This window comes from Furipterus horrens, unplaced genomic scaffold, assembly GCF_987537825.1.
Source record: "Furipterus horrens unplaced genomic scaffold, mFurHor1.1.pri manual_scaffold_17, whole genome shotgun sequence".
NCBI classification, from domain to species: Eukaryota; Metazoa; Chordata; class Mammalia; order Chiroptera; family Furipteridae; genus Furipterus; species Furipterus horrens.
Genome location: NW_028327187.1, coordinates 6,337,734 through 6,357,225, shown reverse-complemented (window position 1 = coordinate 6,357,225; position 19,492 = coordinate 6,337,734). Strand labels below are relative to the sequence as shown.

Here is a 19,492-nt window from a genome sequence, read left to right as displayed (position 1 = left end):
CTGAATCAAGAAGAAACAGAAAGTATGAACAGATAGATAACTACTAACAAAATCAAGTAAGTAATAAAAAATAAAATTTAAAAAACTCCCAACAAACCCAAGTCCTGGACCAGATGGTTTCACAGTTGCATTTTACTATATAATTAAAGAAGATTTAATACCTATCCGTCTCCAACAACCCTGAAAAACTGAAGAGGAGGGAAGGCTCCCAAGCTCATTTCAAGAGGCCAGGATTATCCTAATTCCAAAACCAACAAAGACATTAAAAAAACAGAAAATTATGGGCCAATATCCCTGATGAACACAGATGCAAAAATCCTCAATAAAATAAGTGGCAAATTGGATCCCGCAATACATTAAAAACATCATACGACATGACCAAATGGGATTTATTCCTGGAATGCAAGTTTGGTTCAATATCCACAAGTTAATTAATGTGATACACCACATAAACAAAATGAAGGATAAAAATCATATAATCGTTATCAACAAATCCACAAAAAGCATTTGATGAAAGACAGCCCCTATTTATGATAAAAACTCTCAGCAGGAAAAGAAAAAAAGAAAAAACCCAAAACTCTTAGCACAGTCACAGCCTAAAGGAAAAATTTTCAAAAACTGACTGTGGTGATAGTTGCATAACTCTGTAAATATACTAAAAACCATTGAATCGTACATTTTAAATGGTTTGACCGCACCTTACATGAATTACATTTCAATAAAGCTGTTTTAAAAACATTTAAATTTATGCTAAAATTGCAACAACAAAGACCATAATTACATCCATAAGGGTAAGAATAAAGTGGAGAAAAACATTGATATATTAGGGTTGTGAGTTAGGGGAGTATTTTTTCTTTGATCATCAAATATTTATATAAGGTGTACAAATGACTGTTTTAAAACTTATGACATAGAAATGTTTGTAACTCACCTTTATAAATAAGAGGCTTATCTCTGTCTTCTGTCTTCTCCCTACTAGCCAACTCAAGAAAATCTTCAATCAAGTCCAGAGATATAAGAGACTGGCTGAAAACAAGTCTTAAAAAACAGATGAGTATACTTAGATTAGAAGATGTATATAAATAAAGGTATCACTTCTTCCTAAATTGATATACAAATCAATACAATACTAAGCAAAACCCCAGAAGGGTTTTTTTTTTTTTGGTAGACATTAACAAGCTGATTCTAAAGTTTGTGTGGGAATACCAAGCATACAGAGTAACCAAAACAAATTTGAAATAGAAAAACTTGGAAACCTAACTTGACAGGATTTCAACACTTCCAAAGCTGGAATAATCAAAACAGTGTAGTGCTGGTGAAGGGAGAAGCACAAATCAATGGAATTTGATAGTAGAAAAAAGCATGAGCAGATCTAGAGCAATAATCTCTCCTTACCTTTCCGAAACTTAGAACTCAAATATCCACTTTCTACTTGGTATCTCTCTTGGGCATCTAACAGGCTACTCAAAAAACATAAGACATCAAGAGCAAGACTGTGTACTATCTCTAGTGAACTTAGTTCTTCCCTAAATATTGTTCATTTTAGTAAATAACCCTATAATCCACCAGTCACTCGGGCTGGAAGCCTGGGGGTCATCCTTAATTAATGCCAGCAATGACTAATTTTTTTTTTGCCTTCTGTTAAATTGTTATTGAAAGCATCATAGATGTATTTTTTAAATATTTTGTGGTAAGATGTTGGGACATTATAACAGCCTAAACAATAAGCCTGGTAAAATGGTATAAAAGTATATTGTTAAATACTAATTTGAAGTATGAGACTGGGGACTGGGGATGCAGGGAAGGAAATGGGGACACAAATGCTACAGGTAAAATGAACAGGAACAAAAAATGAAGGACAAATGATAAAGAGAATAGCCAAAGAGATGAAACAAAATAAAAGTCTGAGAGCTGTCCACTAGATTTCAGGATTAAAAGGTCACCACGTGCTTGAGGTGGGTAAAAGTTCAGTAAAGTGATGGGGTAAAAGCTGGGCTGCATAGATTGAAAAATGATTTTGAAGATGGTAAAACATAGACATCAACTAGAGGCTTGGCTCAAGGAAATAAATTCAGGGTGCAACAGCCAGCAGGAAAAAACAGCACTGAAGAAATAACCTGATACAAACATGTCAACTGAGTTAACAATCAAGTGATTAAAAAAAAAAAAAATAACCAGAACATGCACCTAGAACTGTTGGCTCAGAAGGAAGAGGGTTGTCTGTTACTACACTAACCAAAGTAATGACATCTTTAGAAAGAAAGAAAATAAAACATATTTCTTCAAATAAACTGATTAAATACTGTTATTAAAAAGTTCATTTGTCATAATAAAATAGGAAAGAACTTACACTTTATCCCCAATTTCCTCTGCCATTCGAAGAATTTCAAAGAGAAGTACCATTTTGCCAGAATGCTCTAAGATCTCAGCATCAGCATCTGTAACAAAATCTTTGTACCAGTCTGGAGCCGGGCTGCTCGGATTGGAAGAGGAAGTGGCTTTACCTAAATAAAAGAAATGAAACATAAATAAGTAGACAAATAAGGAAAAATAACTAAAAGACCCCAAGAGAGGGATTAAGTAAGAGGCCAAGAGAAACAGATATAGACTATCCTAAGGAGAAAGTGACGAAGAGATCGGTAGGAATTTGGGGCAGGGAAGAGAGACACATGCACTCACATGCATGCTCCTGCCCAGAGAGAAAAAGGACCACCACGGGAGAGCGCACGCCATAGTGCCAGAGGAAGACTTGGGGTAGGCAGCTGAGGAGCACAGAGATTCTAAGAGGCAGAGAGAGGCCCCCGGGCCCTGAGACACGCTAGCCCTCCAAAACACATTCCGAGAGACAAAGAGAGAGGAGGCTGACTGGCTCAGGGATCAAGAGAGAAAAGACCTCAGGGCCAAGGGCAGGAAGCATTTCGTTGTGCTTCTAGAGTTCTGGAACATTAAAACAAATACTGATCCCAGGATCACCCTATCATATTAAATGTTTTTGTTAGTTTCACCAGACATTGACTATAAAGGTGTAAGAAGAAAGTGACACAAAATAACCTGTTATAGATCTAAACATAACAAATCAGTTTAAAATGAGAAATGTACAGGTTTAACCTGTTTTTGTACCTTGCCTCAATTGCTTGTTAATGTGATTTTAAATTTTTATAGATTTTTGTTATAAAATGTTACATATCCAGAAATGTACATAGAATATAATGAACAGCTATGTTCTCACATCCCGCTTTTATGGAATTTGAAGACTTATTCAATTTGCTTCTGATGCCCTTGAAGCCTAATATGGGACCCTACCCAGTCACATTTGTCTTTCTCTGTTCTTCTGTTCTAGTAACTAAAACCTTAAATTATATATTTATTATTTCTGTGTATGTTTTTATATTTCCACTATATGTGTATCTCTAAGCTGTACATTATCTTTCACGTTTTTAAATTATAGCAGGTCTTCAAATAATATCATTTTGTTCCAAGTTGTCTTGCTATAACATTAATGAGATGCCACAGGAACTTAATGCTTGTTTATATCAGTCTATGGTAAAACTGGTTTCATTATACATGGTTTTGCTTAAATTTGCAAAACCTATTGATAGCATTAAGTGATGACTTACTATATATAACCATGCTATTTGTAGCATTCTACGGCTTATTAACTCAATAGTTTTTCATTTTTCACTCAAAGTAAGATTTATCCAATCATTCTGTCATGCAGTCTTCCACTGCATAAATATACCATCATTTATTTGTTCTCCTGTTCATAGGCATTTAAGTTATTTCTAATTTTTGGCTACTGTGAAATAATTGCAATGAACATAGAATGTTGTTATATGTTTCCTAGAATGTTGTCTGCTTCATGTAAGTTTTAAATTGCCCAGCATAAAGTTATTCTTATAATTTTTAAATTATAAGAGATAAGTTTAAAAACACTTAGAGTCTTTACAAAATATTTATATCACCTGAGGTTCTTGAGAATTGAATCACGCTGTGTGCTTATGTGTTGACTTTCATCAGGTTGACTGCTAACTTATTTTGTCACTCTCTTTGCCTAAGGTTCATTGTTTCCTCGAAAACACTGTATTTTTTATTGTCATTTCACTTTCAGCGTAGCTGTGATGTTGGCGAATCCTGGCTAGCTCAGGTTAAGGTCCTTCATCTCCCCGGTGATCCTGTAGCTGGTTCTGCCACGTGCTCCAGGGGAGTACCAACCCAGAATGACTTTTGAGGGGAGTATTTCAGCTTGAGCCTTTTAGACTATGTGGAATAATGTAAATTCCAACCATAAACTATGTGAGGGCAAGCCAATGATTATGAATTCAAGGAGACTATGGTTCCCAACTCAGAGTGCAGGGTGAAAAGAAACAAGCTTTCTTGTCTTTTCTCTGCATTGAAGGGCAATTTCTTTTCTATGCTATTCTTCCATGAAGTATGTACCTTTTAAAGCGATTCAACTTTAATATGGGTTCTAAGAACTCTCCACCTTATAAGTAGTTCAAGGCCTAGTATCCCTGGGTAGGTAAAAACCAAATTTGCTCATCTCAAGACTAGCATATCCCTATTCAACTTCCGCTTCAAGTTAATCAGCTCCCTCTTTGTCTCTGCGTACCAGTGATTTTCATTACATTTAGAAAGCTGACTATGCATTTATACTGAAACCATAATGAACTACCGCCTAAGCATTTCACACATTTGCAAGACTCCATACCAATCTTTGAATGTATTATATTAATTTCTTCCCCGCTCTGCCCAGTCAACTTCTGTTTATGCTTTGCCATCCTTCAAGAGTAAACTAAAGTCTCACCTTAAAAAAGCCTCCTTTTCAGGTTGGACCTTGGATGTTGTTTTGAGAACTTGAACTGTAAACAGTTTCCTGTACTGATTATAAAACTTTCCCCGATAACAAGGGGCTCACTGCACCTAGACTGTTTGTACAAACAATATGGCTTATTCTGAACACCTATTTTCTTTCTGGCATGATACAGAGGAAACCTTAAGTAGACAAGAATTACAAAGAAAAAGACTGAATCATTAAAAATAGTTTCACTATATAAACTTAATTACAATGATAGTTGATTCCCTGAAATTCTTTGTTATTTATACATAGTTGAGAAATTACAATGGTGGCTCAAAGGTTGAATGTGTGTTGGTCTGAGTCTCACTTCTACCAATCACCAAGGCTGGTCAAGAATTAAGTTAGCTAACACATGAAGTAAAATACAGAGTTTACATTTATATATGTAAATAAACATTACTTTTTCCTTTTTTTCTTTCCTCTGAAAACACCAGAGCACAAATGCTAGCTTATAATTAAACAGTCATCAGATATTTACTATGATTACATGTACCTGATTATCCTACATGCTTTCCAATTTAGGAAAGATATTCCTTTGAGCCAACTACAGAGTAATTATTTTTAAAGATTTTATTTCTTTTTAGAAAGAGAGGAAGGGAGGGAGAAAGAGGGAGAGAAGCACGATGTGAGAGAGAAACACTGATTAGTTGCCTCTCAACCCCCACAACTGGGGACCTGGCCCACAACCCAGGCATGTGCCCTGCCTGGGAATCGAACTGGCAACCCCTTGGTTCCCAGGCTGGCGCTCAACCCACTGAGCCACACCAGTCAGGGATAGAGGGAATAATAATTGAAAAAAGTATTGACATGATAATTATATATTCCTCAACAATGTTCCATAATAAAGGCAACATCCATTAGACTTACTTTCCTCCGGCTTTAAAGAAACTGAGGGATTGTTTCCTGTTTCATCCACATTTCCTTCACCACCTCCTCGAGATCTTGAATTCCAGACTTTAATAACCTCAACATCATTGTCACTACCACTTCCACTTGAGCTACTATCTTTTTTCCCCTTTTTCCCCTTTGTTTTCTTCTTTCTAAAATAAAAAAAAACAAATTCAAAGTATTGGAAAAGTACAGTAAAGATACAAGTGTCAATTATCAGGACAGTCAGCAAGTAGGGAGTTTCACTCTGTCAACACAGGGCACAAAAGTATTCAATTTACTTCGTATAATCATCGGAGCTCAAAGTCATGGAGGTTTCATCGGAATCTGAAGCTATAAATTCATCCATACTGTCTTCATCAAAATATCCCTAGAGAAAAAATTATGAATGTTTTAATAATTTATTGCAACTTGTATTGGAAATCAAAATGCTATTTCTTCATTTCTTAAAGATAAGTTAATTGCCATGAGATAAAGTAGAACTGAGGAACTATCATAAATTAGGGAAACAAAAGGCAACATGACAGATATAACTACTAAATGCAATGTGAGGTCTTAGATTGATCATAGAAAAGAAAAAGTACAGAAACTAAGAAAATCCAATTAAAGTCTGTTGTTTAGGTACCAATACTCACACAATGTTCATTTCTTATTTTTGATCATTTTATTATGGTTATTAACGATGTTAAGATAAACATTTAGTACTCATTCTATAATCATAATGCATTCAAATGCATTGAAATTAATTGGAAATAAAATAGGTTGAATTACTATACCACAAAGCAAAGGAAAACTCAAATATACAGGAAATCTATATAGAGGAACCTTTTTCCTAAAGTTATTCTGCTTCCAACAGATGAATTTTACTCGATTTACCTTATTTTCTTTGCTAATGTAGTCCAATTGCAAACACCAAGGATGGGTCCAGATCCTACTTAACATCTGAAAATCTTGGAAAAGTTTTGCACCTGCCTTTCCTCTTCCACCTTCATTGCTATTACCTACACCTGATCAAACAAACAAACAAAAAAACACCAGTTAATGTTAAGATCTATATACTGAAAATTACAAGAGATTATTAAAAGAACTTGAAGACACAAATAAATTAAAAGATATTCCATGTTCATGGACTTGAAGAATGAACAGAGTTAAAATGGACATATTACCCAAAGCAATATAGAGAGTTAGTGCAATTCCCATCAAAATCCAAGTGGCATTTTTTAAAGCCAAAGCAATCTTGAGATAGAAAAACAAAGTTGGAGGAATCACCCTCCCTGATTTAAAACTATACTACAAAGCTGTAATAATCAAAACACTATGGTATTAGAAAAACAAAAAACCAGAAGCATAATTCAATGGAACAAAATACTGACTTAAGACTATTAAAAGCCTCAAGCACATACTGTAATACAGAAGAATCCTAGACAAATTATATCCACAGACCCATAGCAGAAGCAATTATAAGCTGTTTCTGCAGTGCCCAATCTTTATCATAGGCCTCTAAGAACTCCCATACATATAATATTCCAAGGAGTATTAGTAACTGTGGTCAAAAGTACTTAAACAAATAGGGAAACCAGGCAGTATGCCTGAAAACTGACAAAAATGAGAGATGAAAAATATCTATAAGGATTTCAGAAACTAGAATGACAGACTATAACTGTTCACTACATTAAAAAAATATTAAAGACGATCTTGAAAATACATGCAGGACACAGTAAATCATAAAGAATGAACAGTTAGCTGGAAAATAACTGAATAAAACTGTAGGTAAAAAGTAAGCCACTGAGGGTTTTTTAAAATTTATTTTTAGAGAAAGGGTAAGAGAAGAAGGAAAACAGGGAGAAGAACATCTATGTGTGAGATTAATATTGACTGGTTGGCTCTCACAGGCCCCCAACCAGGGACCTGGCCCCATAGCCCAGGCATGTGCCCTACTGGAATCGAATGGGCGACTTTTTGGTTCACGAACTGATGCTCAACCAACTGAGCAACACTGCTCGGGATGCCACTGAGTTTCTTAACTTTCACACAATTTACTATTTAGAATATACAATTCAATGGCTTTGTATACGAGGCCTGTCCATGTAATATGAAAAATAGACACATTTATTGAAAAAGATACAAGATACAAGAAACACTGTACACAGGACAGGACACTTCGGTTGCCTTCAAAGTAGGCACCTTGGGACCTCACACAGTTCTCCAAATTGCCATCAGGGACCCTGTCATATTTTCCTGATTATCAATGACAATCTGAAATCTCTTCCTTTTCAAAGGTGATTTGAGTTTTGGAAAAAGCCAGAAGTTGCAGGGCGCCAAATCTGCACTGTAGAAAGACTGAGTCACCTGGGTGATTTGATGTTTCCCAAAAAAACTCTGCATGAGACATGACGCATGAGTGGGCATGTTGTCATGATGAAGCTTCCAATCACCAGTTGCCCATAGCTGCGGCCTTCTGAGTCATCCGAATAGTTTCCATGAAGGAATGTTCAAGCTTCACGCAAAAGTGGATGCAGATCCGTTGCTCTAATTGCTCAGTCATTTTGAATGTGATGGCCACACAGGACACATGCTCACTCAAAGGTGTCTACCGCCCCCACTGACTAGTACAGTGCAGTCATCATTGTTCACACATGCGCATTCCAGTCCACTTTCCTTGGCTACCAGGTTACATCAATGTCACGCAAACTGTCCTTGTTATATTAACAATGGCTGGACTTCATCTGGACAGACCTTGTATTCAGAGTTGTGCAACCATCACTAAATGAATAATGCTGCTATGTAAACATGAGTGTGCAAGTATCTGTTGGAATTCCTGCTTTTAATTATTTTGAGTACACACCTAGAAGTAGAATTGCTGGATCACATGGTGAGTCCATGCTCACCTTGGAGGAACTGCCACACTGCCTCACCCACAGCAGTTGCACTATTTTACGTCCTCCCTAAGCAATCCACCAGGGTTCCAGTTTCTCCACATCCATGCCAATACTAGTTATTTTTCCTTTTCTTATCCTTTTATAGTAGTTATCCTAACAGGCGTGATATGTATCTCATGGTTTTTGCATTGTATTTCCCTAATAACTAGTGATGATGTAGAGCATCTTTTCATGTGCTTACTGGCCATTCATATCTTCTTTGGAAAAATGTCTATTGAAGTCTTTTGCCCATATTTTTAATTGGGTTGTTTGGGACTTTTGTGATTGAGTTGTTGGAGTTATTTATATATGCTGCATATTAATCTCTTATCAGATACATGATTTGCATATATTTTCTCCCATTCTGTGGACTGTGATTTCAGGTGCTCCATTTTTTGACATGCTTTACAATAGTGTATAGATTTTCATTTCCTTGAAAATCATTAAAAGCCCCTTATGGCATTAATTCTGTAAATATTACAAATTATCACTAACATTAACATCAAACTATTGCCAATATCAAAAGCAAAATTTGAGTGAACTTCTTAAAACTAAATAGAATATAAAAAGAGTCAACTGTAGCCCTGGCTCATGAGGCTCAGTGGATTGCGTGCTGGCCTGTGAGCCAAAGGATCATTGGTTCGATTCCCAGTCAGGGCACATGTCTGGGTTGCGGGCCAGGTCCCCAGTTGGGGGCGCGCAGGTGGCAACCACACAGTGATGTTTCTGCCCCTCTTTCTCCCTCCCTCCCTTCCTCTCTCTCCAAAAAATAAACAAAATCTTTTTTATAAAAAGAGTCAACTACAGAAACATAAAATTTTTTAGAATACATAACAGATAAAAACACCAAATAGTTTAAATGCAAGTGAGACAGATTGGTGACATTTCAGGAGAAATACTATAATGGTTTTTAATGAGAAAATAACTTATTTGGCCCTTCGTGGAAGTTTTCAGAAAGGGGCAATTAACTCAGGTTATACTTCAAGGAAATAAAATGTCATATTTAGTATGGGGGGAACCACAGACTTTTACACCAAATTGTAATTTAATAATCATATATTTCAGAGATTTAAAGCTTTAGCAATTAGTGCTTTAGATTATTTATTCCTGTCAACTGAAGTCACAAAGAATCAGGCCTCCTTAATTCTTAAATACTGCGTTGGACATGTACAACAAGGTGGGGATTGACTGTGGGAGAAAGGGTGGGCTGGGGGGGGAGAAATGAGGGCAAAAGTGGGACAACTGCAATAGATAATAAATAAATCAAAAAAAATTTTTAAGTATATTTAATATTTATATACGAACTATTAACATTTTGCTATTGGTTATTAAAGAACACTAATTCTCCAGTATTTAAAAACACTATACCTAGCACTTTCCCTGAAACAAAATTTTAAATGGAAAAAGTATTAAATTAAATGACAAAATTTAGCATCCTTTATTACTCAGAGATTAATAGGGTCTGAACATCCCTCTTTCTTAAACTAGAAAGTAACTATATTATTAGGATATCTATATTTGGTTAATTATGCCTACAATTATCATTCAAAACAGGATGGTATAATAAATCTTACAGTTTATGACAGATATATACAAATAAAAACATATGCTTTATTAGAAGTTATTTGCTTCAAAAAGTCAACAATAAAATTATATTTTTTATAAGACAGCAAAAAAGTAGTTATATAAAATACTAACATTCAACTCCTATTTTCCCCAAAGCAAAAACAATTCTCCTCTATAAAATGCACTACTGTTGAGAACCAAGAAGATGGCGGAGGAGTGAGGGGAGGCTGCGCTTTCTGGCTCCTGACACTCATCTGTAGTTTGGGCTAATGGCAGACAGAACATCTAGGCGAGCATCTGGACACTGGCAGGAGTTGAGCCTTGGCACTCCTGGATCAGAGAATACCATCTGGGAGTGACTTGTTTGGTGAGGATAGTGGAGGAGAAAGGGACAAGACGGGGTTTCTGAATGGGTTGGCTCCCCGAGCTGTGGCTGGAGGTACACAAAGACTTTTTAGTTACCCCAGGTTTCCCCAGAAAGGAATCAGGAGAGTGGAGAGCCGGTCTCTGTCAACTGGCGGAGCCAGGAGTGGGCCAGGTGGCATCTGGCGCTGAGAAACAAGAAATAGCGTACTGCTGTGTATCTATGAATGTGTTTTTCCTTTTTCTTTTTCTCTTTTTCGTTTTTTACAGAGAGGGTAGGAGAGGCTAGGGGTGGGACGAGATTCTTGAAAAGCGCAGGCGCAGAAGTGCACTCGCCCACTCCCCAGCCCTCCCCCTGGGTCACACGAGTGCGCACAGGGAGGTGTCCCAGTCCGGTCACCCAGGTGTGCAACCAACTCGCCGGCCGCCGTGCCCAGGCGCCCCTCTGACCCCGCCCCAAAAGGTGCCAAACCAATGCGCTGGCCACTTGCCCAGGGGCTACTTGGACACGCCCCAGCGGGCACAAGAACAGCAGGCCAGCCCTAGCTCACAGACGCCCACCTATGCCACGCGTAGGTGCCCGCGGCCCTGCCCCAATGGGAACAAAACCAACTCGCCAGCGTTCACACATGGGTACAGGCGCCCTCCGGACCCGCGCCCACGGGCGTGAAACCAACACGCCAGCCACCCCAATAGGCCCACAACAAACCTGCCCACCGGCGAGTAGAGGCCTCCCTGTCAGCGGAACAGGAGAACAACCAGTCTGCCTTGGACCCGCCCGTCCCAGTGCACAACGGGTCAACCCTCCCCTGGCCTTAATGAGGGAATGCACTCCCTCTGGTTGAGGCCAAAGGACAGTGAAATGAACTAGAGGCACTTTGTAATAAGTCTTGGGTGCTGGCTCTTGAGAAAGAGCTGGGAGAGCAGTGGACTAGGTCCCAGTACAGAAGCATCCCAAGTGCTATAGGAGAAATCACTTTAACAGACTTCTCCCCTCCAAGTGGCGTCAACTGGAGGCAGCAGCGCAACAACTGTATGCAAGAAGGTCACACCATAAAGGCAGAAAATAAAAGCAGATCAATCTAAGAAGCAGAAACAAGACCAGTGCCCAAAATGGGGAGGTAGAATAACATCCCGCCAAACAGAAACAATACCCCACCAAAAGGAAAGGACGAATTCCCAGGAGGGACAGATGACATAGAAGCAAGCAAGCTATCAGACATTGAATTCAAAACAATAGTAATGAGGAAGCTCAATGAAATCGACAAATTCAAAGAAAACTACAACGAACTCCAGGGGAACTATAAAGAAATCCAGGGAAGCTACAAGGAACTTACTGAGAAATACACCAACACTTATATCAAACAAAGCAGATTTCACAGCAAGGGCCATAAAAAGAGACAAAAAAGGACATTTTATAATACTTAAGGGAACAATCCATCAAGAAGATATAACCCTGGTAAACATATATGCACCCAACATAGGTGCACCGAAATATATAAGGAAAATATTGGAAGACTACAAAAAATTTATCAACATCAACACACTCATAGTAGAGGACTTTAATACCCTATTGTCAACAACGGACAGATCTTCGAAGCAAAGAAACATCAAGGATATTCAGGCATTGAACAACACTCGAGACAAAATGGAGTTAATTGATGTATATAGAAATTTTCACTGCAAAGAAGCAAAATATAAATTCTTTTCAAATGCACATGGGACATTTTCAAAGACAGACCACATGGTAGGACACAAAACAAGCCTCAACAAATTCAGGAAAATTGAAATTATATCAAGCATCTTCTCAGATCACAATGCCTTTAAACTAGAAATCCACCTCAAAGGGAAAAACTCAAAAACATTCAAACTCACGGAGAATGAATAACATGCTATTAAATAATGAATGGGTTAACAATGAGATCAAGGAAGAAATCAAGAAGTTTCTGGAAACAAATGATAATGAGCATACAACAGCCCAAAACCTATGGGACACAGCAAAAGCAGTCCTGAGAGGAAAGTTCATAGCAATACAGGCCTACCTAAAAAAGGATAAAATAATCTCTAATAAAAAATCTAACCCTACAGCTACAAGAACTAGAACAACAACAAAGCCCAGAGCGAGTAGAAGGAAGGAAATCATCAAGATCATTACAGAATTAAATGATATAGAGACTAAACAAACAATTCAAAAGATCAACAAAGTAGCAGCTGGTTCTTTGAAAAGATAAACAAAATTGACAAGCCTTTAGCTAGGCTCATCAAGAAAAAAAGAGACAGGACCCAAATAAACAAAATCAGAAATGAAAGAGGAGAAATCATGATCGATATCACAGAAATACCAAGGATTTTAAGAAATTACTACAAACAACTTTATGGCAAGAAACTTGACAACCTAGATGAAGTGGACAAATTTCTAGAAACATCTAATCTTCCAAAACTAAATCAAGAAGAAGCAGAAAGCCTGAACAGACTGTTAACAAAGAGTGAAATTAAAACAGTAATCAAAAAAACTCCTGACACACAAAAGCCCTGGACCGGATGGTTTCACAGACAAATTTTACAAAACATTTAGGGAAGAACTAACACCTACCCTCCTCAAACTATTCCAAAAAATCCAAGAAGAGGAAGACTCCCAAACTGTTTCTATGAAGCCAGTATTACCCTAATTCCAAAACTAGGTCACAACAAAGAAAGAAAACTACAGGCCAATATCACTGATGAACATAGATGCTAAAATCCTGAACAGAATATTGGCAAACCGGATCCAGCAACATGCTAAAAAGATCATACATCATAATCAAGTGGGATTCATCCCAGGGATGCAAGGATGGTTTAATATATGCAAATCAACAAATGTAATACACCACATAAACAAAATGAAAGACAAAAACCACATGATTATATCAGTAGATGCTGAAAAAGCACTTGATAAAGTACAACACCCATTTATGATGAAAACACTCAGTAAACTGGGAATAGAGGGAGCATACCTCAACATAATAAAGGCCATATACGAAAAACCCGAAGCCAACATCACACTCAATGGGCAAAAACGAAAGCATTCCCCCTGAGATCAGGAACTAGACAAGGCTGTTCACTCTCTCCACTCCTATTCAACATAGTGTTGGAAGTCCTAACCACAGCAATCAGACAAGAAAAAGAAATAAAAGGCATCGAAATTGGAAAAGAAGTAAAACTGTCAATATTTGCAAATGACGTTATAGTAGACATAGAAAACCCTATAGACTCCATGAAAAAACTACTCAACCTAATAAGTGAATTTGGCAAAATAGCAGGGTACAAAGTCAATATTCAGAAATCAAAGGCATTTCTGTACAAGAATAAAATATCAGAGATAGAATCTAGAAAAAAAATTCCATTTATTATAGCAACAAGAAAAATAAAGTACCTAGGAATAAACTTAACCAAAGAGATAAAAGACCTGTACTCTGAAAACTACATAACCCTGAAGAAAGAAATTAAAGAAGATACAAATAAATGGAAGCATATAACATGTTCATGGATGGGAAGAATCAACATCATTAAAATGTCCATACTACTGAAAGCAATTTTTAGATTCAATGCAATCCCTATTAAAATACCAGTGACATATATCACAAACCTAGAACAAATACTTCAAAAATTTATATGGAACCAAAAAAGACCCCGAATAGCCACAGCAATCTTGAGACAGAAGAACGCAATAGGAGGAATCACAATACCTGACATCAAACTATATTACAAGGCCACAGTAATCAAAACAGCCTGGTACTGGCATAAGAACAGACATATAGATCAATGGAACAGAATAGAGAGCCCAGAAATAAACCCAGGTCTTTATGGTCAACTAATATTTGACAAAGGGGGAAGGAACATAAAATGGAATGAGAAGAGCCTCTTCAACAAATGGTGCTGGGAGAACTGGACAGGGACATGCAAAAAAAAAAATGAAACTAGACCACCAACTTACACCACACACCAGAATAAACTCCACATGGATCAAAGACATGACACCATAAAAATACTAGATGAAAACATAGGCAAGAAAATTTCAGATATCCCACGTAACAATATTTTCCCTGATACATCTCCTAAGGCAAGAGAAATAAAGGAAAAAATTAAAAAATGGGACTACATCAAACTAAAGAGTTTCTGGTCAACAAAAGAAAACATCAGCAAGATGAAAAGGGAACCAAGCATATGGGAAAACATATTTGCCAATGATACCTCAGATAAGGGATTGATCTCCAAAATATATGAAGAGCTTACATGTCTCAACACAAAGACAGACAGCCCAATTAAAAAATAGGCAAAGGAGCTGAACAAACACTTTTCCGAAGAGGACATAGAGAAGGTCCATAGACACATGAAAAAATGCTCAACATCACTAGCCATTAGAGAGATACAAATAAAAACCACAATGAGTTACCACCGCACACCAGTCAGAATGGCCATCATCAACAAATCAGCAAACAACAAGTGCTGGCGAGGATGTGGAGAAACGGGAACCCTACTGCACTGTTGGTGGGAATGCAGACTGGTGCAGCCACTGTGGAAAGCAGTATGGAATTAGCTCAAAAAACTAAAAATGGAACTGCCTTTTGATCCAGCGTTCCCACTGCTAAGATTATACCCGAAAAATCCTAAAACCCTAATCCAAAAGAACCTATGCACCCCTATGTTCATAGCAGCGCTATTTATAATAGCCAAGTGCTGGCAACAGCCTAAGTGCCCATCTGTAGATGAGTGGATCAAAAAGCTGTGGTACATTTACACAATGGAATACTATGCAGCAGAGAGAAAGAAGGAACTCCTGCCATTTGCGACAACATGGATGGAACTAGAGAGAATTATGCTTAGTGAAATAAGCCAGGCAACGAAAGAAAAATACCATATGATATCACTTGATACAGGAGACTAATGTACAGCACAAACAAATGAACAAAACTGAACAAGGAACAGAGTAACAGTTATCAGGGAGGAGGGCGGAGGGAAGGAAGGGGGCAAGTAGGGGAAGGGTTTAGAGCAAAGGAACGTATATAAATGACCCATGAACATGGACAACGGGGTCGGGATGGACCATGGGAGAGGGGGTGGGCTGGGTGGGGGTAGCAAGGAGGGAAAATGTGGGACAATTGTAATAGAAAAACAATAGAAATAAAATTTTTTAAAAGTGTACTACTGTTACAAACCACATTACTTTAACTATTGATACAATATAAAGTTTCATTTTAATATGTTCGCACACTTCTATCTTCCATTCATATGAAATCAATATTGTATCCACAATGGCTGAACAGAACCTTTTGAACTTTATGCCCTGATTAAACCTGACACATCACACAGGGAAAGGTATCAAAAGCAAGTGACAAATAAGAAATCCCACTCAAGGACGGAGACTAAGTCTTGTTCTGTGAACAGTGACAACCTTGGGCACACAGGTGCAGACACACAGACACAAGTTTATTGATGGTAAAACAATACCTATTCATTGTATTTTCAAAAGCTCATAGAAAATAATAAGGAATAAACTGAAAGTTCATCATAATGAAACCACCCAGAAAACAATCTGTTAACATTTTGTTGTATTTTAAGCATTTATATGTATTTTTATTGTAACATTGGGAGTATCATATACAGTCGGCCATGTATTTTGCTTTTTCCTTTAACATTCATCAATCTGATAGCTGAGATATGATTTCATGGGTGTGATTTACATATGTTTATTATTAATGTGGTTGTATGGTTTTCTAATAATACACTGAAATTTTATGTATCTTTATGAATTTACTTATATTTCTAATTTTTTGGGAAATAAAAGCTTTATAGAAATGAATTCTTTATGCGTATATTTTTGTCCCAGTTTATTCCTTAATTTCATTTTGACAACATTAGTGCTTTTTAATTAGAAATATTTTGCGCTTTTACAAAATAAGCATACCCATTTTATACAAAGGCACAATTGAAAAAGAACAACTGATGTGCTAAAATTACCAAGGCAGCATTGTATAGAAAAAGAATGTATTTATAGAGAAGATAAGAACAATAAACGAATTGTATTTGTTACCTGTTAAGTGATCTAAGTAATACTGATAGAGCTTGCACTGGATAGGTGTCATTCTCACAGCTAACACATATTCATGTTTTGGAGGCAAGAACTTTGTTAATGCTGTATAATCTTTCCTCTGTAATTCACAAGAGAGAGAACGAAAATTCGTTAACCTAAACATGTAACAGGAATTAACTGCTCTAAGACTAAAAGCTACATATAAAACAAGTTAGCAAACATATAAGAAAACATCTTCTTAAACATATTTACCCCCTTCAGCCACACAACAACCCCCATAGGACTGCAGTTAATATATTCCGTGACTGCACAATACGATGCACTGGTAACGATACTGCAACAGAGGTTTTAAACAGAAGTGGTCATATTACCAAATGAGCAGTTGAGGTTTTAAAATGGTCTCCACTATAATATATATATAATAATATATATATTTATATAATTTATATTTGCATATATTTATATTTATATTTATATATATAAAAGGAAAAGAGAAACGGTGGGTAGGGGATGTACTAGGCAGTGCTAGCAAAAAGACTTGCTTTAAGCATACAGTACAACTGATGAATCAAAGTCAGATGCCCCCTGAGTTGTCCTATGTGTGAGATGTGCCAAAGCGCCAGAGGATAACACATAACTGCAGGGGGGAATCTTTGCCCGACTGAAAAAGCAAGCCACGGATAAGCACTCTTGAAACCGTTTAATCATAGGAATAGGAAAGAAAGAACACTGATGTGCAAGACACAGATGGCTGGCTAAACCAGAAAAACAAAACAAAACACTGCCTCGGTAGTAACAGCAAAAAAAGAAACACAGTACTTGCTAGTACCTGTGGCCAACCTGAACAAACAGGATGACTTAGCCTTATGTGATGGCAGTAGAGCCAGGTGGAAGGATAGCCTGCCTCATTTGTTACATCTTTATGGCTACCATTAGTATCTAGTGGCAGAAGGAAAAGTGCAGATCTTGAGATCCATGAACTGCTGGCTCAGTCTCAGCATAGTCATCTCCTCATTAATACAGGTTCATTGAGAATGGGTACATAAACAACACTACCAGACCACTCAGGTTTTTGCCTGTAGTTGACGATAGTCAAACTGTTTCTACAGGATTACATTAAAAATGCCGCTTCTCATAGGTCATAAATGCCTTTCCTACAACCATTTTGAGCACAGGAATTTCTTAATCATAATAGCTGCATTCCTTTTACACATTCCCCATCTTAAGGCTGAGTAATCCAAACACTTCCATAGTAAACCATGAAGCCTACACTTGGGAAATGAATTATGTCCTAAACTTCTTGATGGAACTTTTTAAAAGAAAGTCAATGTTGCCTGAACTTTTAAAGACAATGTAAAGCGGTTTAACTGTGAAACTACATATTGAAAAAAAGGGGAAGAAAACACAAAATAAAGTATAAGTTCAAGAACCATTTTCAGACTGCATTATAATGAAGTAACAATATTTTATTGCTATAAAATGTATTTTTACCTGAACACATCCAGCTAACATCTCATAGAGAATGTGAGCACGTTTTTTCATCACTCTGACATCTACCATGGTAGAATCTGCACACTGACCATTTTGGATTGGATTTATAAATCGATTCCTGAACTCCTTAATGGATCCAAGCAAATTTTCCTTGATAAAGTTAACCATACAATGATCTAAGAGAGAAGACATTAATTCATTAAAAAAAGTACTAGCAAAAAGAACTCAGAAAAATTCTGTGATAAGATTCTCATGTCAAAAGATGCATGACGTGGAAGCATTAGAATTAATTGACAAAAAAGAACACCAAACTGAGTGCAGATTAAACATTGGTGATAAGTCTGATCTAGATCTGGATTACCTAAACAAGATTAAAAACTCAAATAAAAACCAATAAATTCAAATAAATTCTAGACATGTTTTAAAGAACACCTAAAAACATTTTATTCTAACTAAGTATTCTTTACAACAGATAGGAATTATAAAACAATTATTCTATAATTTTAACCATGATTTTTATGGTCAGGAAAACCATGTTGTGGGGAAAAAAAGATATTAAATGAAAACAGTAAAATCAGGTAATAAGCTACTATATCAAATTTTCTATTACTGATTTGGTTCCTGAAATCCTTAACAGAATTATCTATTACCCTATACAAATAGGACCACAATGAGAAATAACATTTCTATAAATGGGGTAACAGGAAAGGGGTAAACCAGAACAGACAAAGAAAATATAGGCTAAAGTGAAATAATAACCAGTATTACAAATAATAAAAAACAGTTCGATTACTATAAACACACTAAATGAATGGAAATGACATAAAAATACCAAAAAGCTACAATGGACTATAATAGAAACTTTCGATTTGTTAATGGCTGAATAATAAGTCATGTTCCCTCTTCAGTGTCACTACACACAAGTTAAAATGAGGGAAATTCACAAGTTAACTTCCTTGGATTCACATCATCTGTCCTCCATCTGCGCAAACTCAGTCCTGACATGGATTCTACACAGCTCTCCTTGCCCATGTCCATGTCCTGAAATGTTCACACCTGGCATTTCTTTTCAATTTCCTACCAGTATCTACCCCCAAACTAGATATATTTTGTTACAGTATCTCCTGAATAGTTATAAATGCACTGGTGCTTTAAAGCAATCATTCAGTCTTCTGATACTTCTAATATACTTCAAATTCTATATATCTGAACACAATGACACGCTTTTTAATGGCAGTTTACCATCCATATTTATAAAGCATTCCACTTGAAACATAAGGTATTCTTTCACAGCAGAGTAAGACAGACCTATATAGATCATGGTCAGAGACTATACTAAAT

General features: G+C 36.8%; 1 protein-coding gene across 5 annotated transcripts in view; it reads right to left on the bottom strand.

Moving 5' to 3' along the window:
• The window catches only part of ATRX (ATRX chromatin remodeler), a 166,213-nt gene that overhangs the window by 41,075 nt on the left and 105,646 nt on the right, over positions 1-19,492 (bottom strand). For all 5 annotated transcript variants that reach the window (XM_090265392.1, XM_090265393.1, XM_090265394.1 and 2 more), the window contains 7 exons: positions 18,152-18,327; positions 16,661-16,778; positions 6,620-6,750; positions 6,025-6,113; positions 5,723-5,895; positions 2,351-2,504; positions 932-1,038 (listed from right to left, as the gene is read on the bottom strand). In XM_090265392.1, coding sequence (XP_090121518.1) covers positions 932-1,038; positions 2,351-2,504; positions 5,723-5,895; positions 6,025-6,113; positions 6,620-6,750; positions 16,661-16,778; positions 18,152-18,327 — 948 coding nt within the window. The remainder of the gene's footprint in view (positions 1-931; positions 1,039-2,350; positions 2,505-5,722; positions 5,896-6,024; positions 6,114-6,619; positions 6,751-16,660; positions 16,779-18,151; positions 18,328-19,492) is intronic.